At 39.0% G+C, this 10,335-nt stretch overlaps 2 protein-coding genes across 2 annotated transcripts; one reads left to right on the top strand and one right to left on the bottom strand.

Moving 5' to 3' along the window:
• Window positions 1-320: 320 nt before the first annotated feature.
• LOC149004864 (dormancy-associated protein homolog 1-like) lies at window positions 321-902 on the bottom strand. Its single transcript, XM_089169433.1, has 3 exons — window positions 818-902; window positions 453-654; window positions 321-357 (listed from the first exon to the last, which is right to left on the bottom strand). Exons 1-3 carry the CDS (start codon window positions 900-902, stop codon window positions 321-323), a joined length of 324 nt encoding a protein of 107 aa, XP_089025559.1.
• Window positions 903-1,821: 919 nt separating this feature from the next.
• Window positions 1,822-2,330, top strand: LOC149004863 (dormancy-associated protein homolog 1-like). Its single transcript, XM_089169483.1, has 3 exons — window positions 1,822-1,967; window positions 2,032-2,193; window positions 2,294-2,330. The coding sequence occupies exons 1-3, from the start codon at window positions 1,822-1,824 to the stop codon at window positions 2,328-2,330; spliced, it is 345 nt and encodes a 114-aa protein (XP_089025609.1).
• The last annotated feature ends 8,005 nt before the right edge of the window (window positions 2,331-10,335 follow it).

Here is a 10,335-nt window from a genome sequence, read left to right as displayed (position 1 = left end):
ACCGAATCCGGACCAAATACTTGGTAGATGAATTTAAACTCACTCATTAATGGTCTTTTCTTTTTTGGTAATACAATATTCATTAATTATCAAGAACTCAATAAACAAAGAATACACATATGACAATCTTCTGCAGCATAGATTTCGCACGGTGATTTTTCAAACCCCCATTACCCTGTGAAACTCCACATAAACAATTCGTATAGCAACACAAAACAAGGGCTTCCAACTACTATGAACCACAAAGAAATTCTTATGTACACAACCACCGATAGATATCCTCACGAGCACTCAAAAGTCTAACGGGTCCTGATCGATCATCAACGATGCTTGCTTCGGGTGTCATCACTGTAAAGCCTGCGACAAAAATAACACATCCATGCATCAAACATTTAGAGAGATCGATTGGCAAATAGCTAGAGCTTGGGTTGTTAAGTTATTTCAGTAAGTACCAGTCATAAACAGTAGGGGTGTTGGGTTGGGGCTTGTCGAAGAGAGCAGCCCCGATGCCTTTGGTGGCAAGGTTACTCCCAGGGTTGAACACACTCCTCCACACATTCTCTTTTTTAGCAGACAACGGCGTTGCCGGTGTTGTAGGGCTCCCTGGCATCGACAGCGATGATCTGCTTCCCCCTCCCCCTAATTCCTCATTTACTGCACAGATGTATAATTAAATCCCATTAAGAGTTAATAACTAAAAAATATTGAATACTTGGAGGCATACAAATTCTAAAGCTCATGGAATGCATCAGATCATGCTTTTTGTTCCATCTCATACTAAATTGATCTAACATGCATAATGCTCACACTAGAGTACCTGTTTTAAGGTTCAAGTGCTTGGGCTTGGTATCAGGATGAGGTCCAGCCAGAACCTCATCCCAGAAACTCTCTAGCAGAACCATATTTTCTCACAAACTCTCTATCTGTCTCTTTGATGTTTTCTTCTGTGTAGGAGTATGGGGTGTGTAGGAGCTTGGTTAGGCTTCAAGCTCTTCGATCCTCTGCTATAAATAATGGAGCATAAAATGAATTGTTTATTAAATTAAATCGAAGGGATGATTGTGGTGGATAAGATAAGAATTAAATAGGTCTTCCCCTACTATAACATCTTGTCATATTGAACGGTGTGGCAAATGCCTTTGAAGTCCAAAGCGTAACTGATGGAGACAAGAATTGCCTTTTGATTTTTTTTTTTACCTACAATATTATGATTCTAAGACATTTATGATTGGTATCATTATCAAAACAACAGATATGGTTTGTAGAGATAAAAAGGAACTATATATTAAATAAAAGTAGATAAGGTTTGTATAGATCTTTATACATGACAATATCTTCTCTTGTGCTCTCTACGAGAAAAAAAAGGAAAAATCCTATCTTGTGCTCGGGCATGAATAGTCAAACAATTAGAGAACTTCAACAAAATGCTTATTTCTAGACTAGTTTCATGCTTGACATCTTGGGAAATCTATATACTTCTAGAAGAAAATCACATACATTAAAATCTGTGGAGAATCGTTACTCGATCTCCAAGGTCACCTAATCCACCCTCCCTTTAGATTAAGACGTTCAATAAGAACATTTGTTTATTCTTTAATCCATTCATTAAAAAAAAAATAATAATAATAATAAAAAAAACATTTTTTTCCCTAAGATTTGTGGGTGAACCTTATTATTTTAATTAATTGATTCTCAGATTTCATTATATATAGCCATAGCAGAGCATGAAGCCAGAACAACCTCCCACCCATCCAGCCCTACACAGAAGGAAGATCGACAGAAAGATCAAAGAAAGATAAACTGCGTTTGTGAAAAGAGAAAATGGTATTCATGGAGAATTTCTGGGATGAGGTTTTGGCTGGCCCTCGACCTGATCAGGGGCTGAGTAAAGTCACCACCAAGCCCTTGAACCCTAATAGAGGTATGCATTCTCTCAATAGTCTCACCCAGATCACTTTTCCTTTATTGTTATATCGTTGATATACACATCCATCATATGTATGTAGATGAGGAGCTAGGAGAGGGAAGTAGAAGGGTGCCAGGGAGCCCTACAACACCGGCAACACCGTTGTCAGCAAGAAAGGAGAATGTGTGGAGGAGTGTGTTCAACCCTGGCAGTAATCTTGCCACCAAAGCCATTGGAACTGCTCTCTTCGACAAGCCCCAACCCAACACCCCTACTGTTTATGACTGGTACTTACTTTAGTTACTTAACAAATGTAAATTACAACCATGCTTTATATTCTGATTGAATGATTGATCTGTAAGTTTGATGGATGGGTTATTGTTGTAGGCTTTACAGTGATGAAACCCGGAGTAAGCACCGTTGATGATGGATCAAGAACCATGAAATTGTCAAGTGTTGTTGTACATAAAGTTTCTTAATTTGTGGCCCAAAGTAGTTTGAAGCATTTCTTTTGTGTTGATATGTGTGATGTTTATATGGATATAAATCATGGAGTTAAAAGGCGTGCTTTTGAAGTATTAATCTGTAGCAGTGGATTGATATGTACTCTTTGTAATTATTGTGTTTTTGATAAAACCCTAATGACTTCACAGTTTGGACTTGACTTGAGAATTGAGATCAACCTTCTACCCACTTTAATTTCTAGTATGACAGCAAGAACACCCTTGGATACATTTGACATCTGGGATCTATTTGTTTCCAGGTGAAAAATAAAATTTTAGTTGTGAGATGATCGAAATTCAGGTCCGAATCTATTATCCCAAGGAAGGAGTGAACAGCTCTCCACACCAATAATGACTTGGTAAGTTCCCACCTCTATCAATGGTGTGGAGTTGCAACCTCAGTTCCTTAGAGGTAGTGGAATCAGACTTACCTGCGAATAATGCTGCTGACTGGATGTTGAGAGTACCCCTGGTACTATAAAATACTTTGACATTCTTTCCGGATTTTCCACTAGAGCTAGAGGAGAACCTCCGGAGGATTGCCAAGCTTCGCATGATTAGTCTTTCTCTTTGTTCTGGTCTTTGACTCCATTAATACCCAAAACAAGGGGGAAAAAATTGTTACATAAAAATGTAGGTCTAGAAAATCCAAATGTCAAATGTGTATTTTGGTGTTCAGAGTACCTATATCTGATCAAATCAAGTTCTATATTTTAAAAATGACTTTTTTTTTTTGTTTGCCAACCTCGGTTTTCAAGGTTTTGCCCTGACTAATCCGTTGTTCGATCCGGGTCGCACACCTAGCTGCGGTGGGTGAGTCTCCCAGCAGGGATTTTTTGCATCCATAAGGTTCGATACCGGAACCTTGCTTAAGCGGACCAAGCTGTTTACCACTTGGACCAACCCCCATTGGTAAAAATGACTTTTATTAAGCACCAGAAATAACTATATCATTTTTCTATGTGACAAGAATATTTATGAAAAAGGCCAAGATAGGTCTTGAATCTTGATGTAGTTTAAAAATAGTATTCGTTGGGACACAAGATTAAGGCTATGCATCTAATCTTTCTCAGGTAACTATTCCCCCCCCCCCTCCCTCCTTTTTTTCCTTCCCCTTTTGGGTAGAAAAAGGGGAAGGAAAAAGAATGCAGTTAATACAAAATTTAGTTGCCAATTAAACTATATAATTAGCCTTGAATAGTTTGGGTATATAGGTTTTTTCTAAAAGGAAAGTGAATCTCCAAAGACATAATATATGTGAATGCATATAAGGAATCCAGATTGAATCTATCATAGGTACACATCCACATCTACTGGATTCTATCTAGATGCGTTATATGCATTTTCCTGATGTATTTGTGTTGACTGTCATGTGTAGAGATAATCCATTGGAAGGTCTCAATCTCACAAGTAAACAGTGATGCAGAAATGAAATATATCAAGAAGGGGGTCACCATCTGTAAAGATTGCAAGGACTTAAAAACAAAGCTCTTGTCACGCAGGGTCGGATATTTCAAAGGTATCACTGGAGGGAGAGATCCAGAAGTTCTAATCTACCACATCTTTCCTTTGACTTTTAAAAATAAATTCATGATTTCCTTATATCCTTATGTATTGAATTTGTTATTTTAATCATTAAATTTGACTATTTATAGCAGAAGAAGAAGAGCTTGTAACCCAATCAAACCCACCAGGCCACACCTCCTCTTGAGAGAAGGAAGGTTCAAAGGAGAGAGGGAGAGTGTGCGTCAGTGTCAACTGGGAGAAGAAATGGTTTTGCTAGACAGCTTCAGGGATGAGGTTTTGGTGGGCCTTGACCTGATCTGCTGGGGTTGAGGAATGTCTTTTTTTTTTTTTTTTTTTTTTGGTGAAAGCAAAGTTCATTGATTAGAATGGGGATAGGCCCCTAGGGAAATTACAACCTAACGAGTCTAAGAGGAGAGGCCATACCAAACAAGTTGGGATAGAGAAGGATAGATAGTAGTCTTGCGTTAAAGCCACCTGCTTGGCAATTGAATCTGCAATAAAATTTGCCTCCTTATGAATATGGGAGAAACAAATCCCCGCAAATACAGTCATTTTGTCACGGACATCATTAAGGATGTGATACACCTTCCATGGAAAGGTTTTTAACATTGTGAGCATATTCACTAGTGCTTGGTTGTCACTTTCTATAAGCACATGTGAAAACGACAAATTGACACACCAGTGGAGGGCTTTTCGAATGGCTAGAGCTTCAGCCACTATAGAATCCTGATAGCCACACCCTTCTCCAAAGGCAAATATGAACTTACCTTGAGCGTCTCGAGCTATTCCACCGAAACCTGAGAGTTTTTTATCGTTAAATGAAGAACCATCAACATTTACCTTTATAAAAGGATGCTTTGGAGGTAGCCAACGTATAAGGTACGTGATTGCCTATCTTGGGTTCGGACGTTGAACATTGTCTGTAAAGAAGAAACTCCAGGATCTCCCAATGATCCCCGCTACTTGTGCTGGCATGGGGAGTGCAGGATTATCAATCAAAGTAGTGTAACAGTGCCACAACTGCCAGAAACTGAGAATAATTCGCAAACTAAGAGCCTTGTGAGTGTCTGAGTGGGAAATTAATTCTGAGATAATTTATTACGGTTGCTAATCGTCTCTCCTTGCGGAGATGCAGCACAAAGCCGAGAAGAGGGTTTTGAAGAACCGAAAAAAAATTAAAAAAATACCAAGACCGGATCTTTGCCACCACCGAATTAATTCCCATATCGTATATGCTCTGATACCATGTTCAAAATAGAAACACAATTTTAACGTGGTTCGATCTTCAGTATGAAGTCTACGTCCACGGTGAAATCCCCAATCAACTGTGTTCTGGGGAGAGCTTTCATTATCTTTAAATAGAGATGGTGGTGTACATGATGTGGTATTTTACAATGAGTAGAGTTCTACAAGTAAAGGAACTTTACAATTAGTGTGACTATTAGTCTTTGTGTTACACTGAAAGACTAATATCCGATAACACTCCCCCTCAAGTTGGATCGAAGATAACATCTGAGGTCAACTTGGACAATAGTTTTTGGAATGTTCCCTTGGATAAAGCTTTTGTGAAAATATCTGCAAGTTGCTCTTCACTTCTTATGAATGGAGTTTCAATAGTTCCATCTTGGACTTTCTCACGAATAAAATGACAATCAATCTCAACGTGTTTGGTTCTTTCATGAAATACTGGGTTGGAAGCAATGTGAGTAGCTGCTTGATTATCACAGAAGAGCTTCATAGGTTGACTAAAACTGTCAAATCCTAATTCTTGAAGAAGAAATCTGATCCATACCAATTCATTAGTTGCAGATGCCGTTGCTCTATACTCAACTTCAGCACTGGAACGTGCAACCACACTTTGTTTTTTACTTTTCCAAGTGACTAGATTTCCTCCAACAAATACGCGAGGCTGGTAGTTGATTTTCGACCAATAGGATTACCCGCCCAATCAAGATCGGGAGAATCCTTCAATAATAGTGTTCCCATTTTTCTTCATCCATATACCTTGTCCTGGAGATGACTTCAAGTAACATAGAATACGGTCTACCAACTCCATATGTCCTTTGGTAGGAGCATGCATGAATTGGCTCACATAACTCACCGAATAAGCAATATCAGGTCTAGTAATAGTAAGATAAATTAGCCGTCCTACTAATCGTTGGAAACAACCAATATCTTGCAGAGGAGTAGAATCATTGACCACTTTGCTATTATAGTCCATGGGAGAATTAGCTGGTTTCACACCCATTTTTCCAGCTTTCTTTTAGAAGGTCAAGAGTATACTTCCTTTGACAAATGAACAATCCCTTACTAGAGCTTGCAACTTCAATACCAAGAAAATATCGAAGTTTTCCCGGATCCTTGATGTCAAAAGTTTTATCCAAATATTGCTTGAGAGTAGTAATTTCCGATGATTATCTCCAAGTGATAACTATGTCATCAACGAGACTAAGATGACAACTATACCGCCGTAGTTTTCTTGACAAACATTGAAGAGTCCGATCCACTCTTTTGAATCCAAAAACTATAAGGGTTGTACTTAACTCTCATACCACGCTCGTGGTGATTGCTTAAGACCGTATATTGCCTTTTTCAATCTACAGGCAATACCATCTTGATTTTTTAATGGATGACCTGGAGGAACTTCCATGTATACTTCTTCTAGCAAATCTCCTTGTAAGAATGCATTCTTAACATCCATTTGAAAGAGAGGCCATTCACAATTGACGGCTATTGACATTAACACTCTTACAGTGTTCATCTTCACCACTCGGTGCAAAAGTTTCCTTATAGTCAACCCCATATGTTTGGGTATATCCTTTGGCAACAAGCCTAGCCTTGTATCTTTCAATTGTACCATCACTGTTGTATTTGGTTTTATAGACCCATCGACAACCAACTGGGTGTACACTATTTGGAAGTGGAACAATATCCCAAGTATGATTCTTATCAAGGGCCTTTAGTTCGTTTTCCATAGCCTTTATCCATACTGATGAATTCTTGGCTTCAAGGTAATTAATTGGTTCCTTACGATCATCAATGGCAGTTAAAAATGTAAGAAATTGAGGAGAAATACGATCATAACAAATATGAGATTGAATGGGATATTTTACCGCATGATAAGTTGAAAAGTCATGCAATCGATGGAAGGTTTAAAGACTCGAGTTGACCTTCGAACTTGTATAGATGATGTCTGCTCATTCTCAGGTGGAACCAATATTTGTGGTTCTTCTTGAGTATCAAGATTTTGTTGTTAAATGTCGATTGATGAGCTATCTGGCATACTTGGTAATGAGGTAGGAGCAAATTCCTGCACAACAAGTTCATTATAATTATTCATATTCTCCCCCTGAATTTGACTCTTGCCAGGATAAAACATGTGAGTTTCATTAAAGGAAACATCACGAGAAATAAAAACTTTCTTGGTGGAAGGATGATAACATTTATAGCCCTTTTGTGATGTCGAGTACCCCAAAATACACACTTCGAGAGCGAGGATCAAGTTTTCTACCATGGTGGGAGTGAACAAGCAACACAACCAAAGACTCTAAGATGAGTCATTGTAATTGAACGATTATAGAGAACTTCCAGTGGAATCTTGAATTGTAACACACTACTTGGAAGAGGATTAATCAAATAACAACTTGTAAGAACCGCATCAGACCAATAAATTTTTGGATGATTTCCATGAAAAAGTAAAGAACGGGTCACCTCAAAGAAATGCCTATTCTTAGGTTCAAGCAACTCCATTTTGTTGAGGTGTGCCAACACAGGATGTTTGATGCAAGATTCCCATATTTCTAAGATAGGATTGGAAAGGAGTATTTGTATACTCGTGCCATTATCGTTCGCAAGATTTTACCAACCGAAATTGAGTGTGAACCATTTTGCAAAAATCTTGAAATATCGCAAAACTTCATTCTTGGATCGCAATAAATATAACCACGTGGCTCGTGATTTATCATCAATAAAACTAATGAAATATTTAAAACCATCTCTAGAATCCATAGGAGAGTGCCAAACATCGAATGCACAATCTCAAAAACGCCGAAACATGAGTACTGCTCGGAAAAGGCAACCTATGTTGTTTAGAAAAATGACAAGCATCACAACAACTGGAATAAAAAAAAAAGATGAATTCAAAAAATTTAGAATCCTATCAGAAGGATGGCCCATACGCCAATGCCAAAGTTGGGATTTCTCAGGTTTTCTCAAAGAAACCAAAGCATTGTTTGGAGAGTCCAACACATAGAGACCATCTTGCAAGCGACCTTCACCAATCGTCATTCCGGTTCTGGTGTCCTGAAATATTACTTTGTCCTTGGAAAATATCACATGACAATTCAAACTTTTAGTGATCTTGCTAACTGATAGTAAATTCATAGACAAATATGGCACAAACAATGCATCTGCTTCAATTGAAAATAAATTAAATTTCCCATGTCCTTAAATAGGAACAGTGGTGCCATTAGCAACCGTAATAGGAGGGAAGGAGTCCACTTTATCAATACTCAAATCAGATAAATAATATGAAGAACGACACATATTGTCAGTTGCACCAGAATCCACTATAAAATAATTCTGAGTGGGAGTAATGGTGCAAGAGTGTCCGCAAATGAGACTCGATGCACATTGCCTAATTCATGCTGGGGAGGGATAACTCACTCCAAACTCTCTTTGTGTATTGGCACTGCAAAAAAATGTGATCCACTGTACCATCTTGCTAGCCGCAGAACATGCATTAGGCCGAGATATTGCATCCCCTACTGAGAAGAAGATCTGCAGTAGGTAGCTTTTGCAGCAATACTTTCCATGCAAAATGTAGTACCCTTGGGATTAATGATAATTTCCACAACATTTTCCAGTGTGCATTGGAAGCTTGTTCTATACCTGCTTGCTTTGAGTCTTGCAATTCATATGCCGATTTGACAGTAAATTCCCCGGATGTAATCAGCCTCCAGTTTAGGCGATCTTCTGCAGGTTGGGTGGGAAGTGGAATGTTAATGATAATTTGTGCTATCTCTAGTGACCACCATTTTTGTACCATCGACCGATCCCACCTTCGAGAGATAGGATGGATAAAGCTGCAGACTGTTTTTGGAGATAGGGTAGCGAACGGAAAACATCCGTTATCCCTTCTTACATTCTGAATCCAAGGATCTGTCCATGGATTGATGTCATGACCCATGCCGACTTGTGTAAACAGTCCTACCATGATTAGCGGCCTATCTTGAAGCAAAGATTTCCATCCCCATGAAGTTGAAGAACCGACAAGAGCTTCCAGAAAACTAGTGGTAGGGAAGTACTTGTCCTTCATTAATTTACTCCATAGAGAAGAAGTTGGTTGAACCAATTCCCATGCCTTCCGAGACAGAAGAGCCAGGTTAAGATTATGCAAATTATTGATGTTTAACCCTCAATGAAGCTTTGGCGAAGGCCCAATCCACCGTGTGCACCTTTTGCTTTGACTCCGAGGACCAGAAGAAGGTATGAGATGCTTGTTCCATCATACCAATCATGGAAGAGGGGAGTTTGAAACAAGACATATAATAGGAGGGCAAAGCAGTGAAGGTAGATTGGATCAACATTGTGCGGCCTGCTTCCGAGAGAAATTGAGATCGCCAATTTTGTAGCCTATCATTCACTCTTTGAAGCAAGGTGGAGCAGTGCTTCTTCTTGAGTTTACCAAGAATTAATGAAATTTCGAGATACATGTCCAACTCTGAGGTAGGCATTATATGGAAGGTGGTAGATAGCTCCTTCTAGGTTGAAGTAAAAGTGCTGGGACTATAATGAGCTCATGTCTTGGTGAGATTCAATTGTTGACCCGACTCGAGGCAATAGTTTTGTATTATGCGTTGAAATTGCGATGCTTCGAGCTTTGTAGCTTGTCCAAACAAGATCAAATCATTAGCAAAGGCAAGATGCGAAAGCCTTTGACCACTCCTAGAAAGTTGTATGCCCTTTAATCGTTTAGTTTGCAGTGTTGCTTCAAGATGAGACGTGAGTACTTTGGCACGCAATACAAAAATATAGGAAGATAAAGGATCCCCTTGTCGAAGGCCCCTGGTTGATTTGAAGTACGGGAGTGGTGGAGTGGTGAGCCATTCAAAAGTATAGAATATTGCGGTGATGTGATGCAGAACATGATCCATTGAATCCATCTTGGTGGAAAGCCGTAATCCATGAAAGTTTGAGAAACAAATGATCATTCAAGACGATCATATGCTTTACTCATGTCCAACTTTACTGCCATTAGCCCCTTCTTCCTCTTCCGGTGTAGGTGAATTAATGAGGAAGAAGGGACTAATGGCAGTAAGTTCAGTTCTCTGCTACATTAATTCCTCTTCAGGTGTTGGGTTCAGGTTTGTCAAAGAATTCAGTTCCGATGCCTTTGGT

Source organism: Hakea prostrata, chromosome 9 (genome assembly GCF_041222555.1).
Source record: "Hakea prostrata isolate BN-2017 chromosome 9, UWA_Hpros_2, whole genome shotgun sequence".
NCBI classification, from domain to species: Eukaryota; Viridiplantae; Streptophyta; class Magnoliopsida; order Proteales; family Proteaceae; genus Hakea; species Hakea prostrata.
The sequence above is the reverse complement of the archived record's forward strand: the minus strand, read 5'-3'. Positions and strand labels throughout refer to the sequence as shown.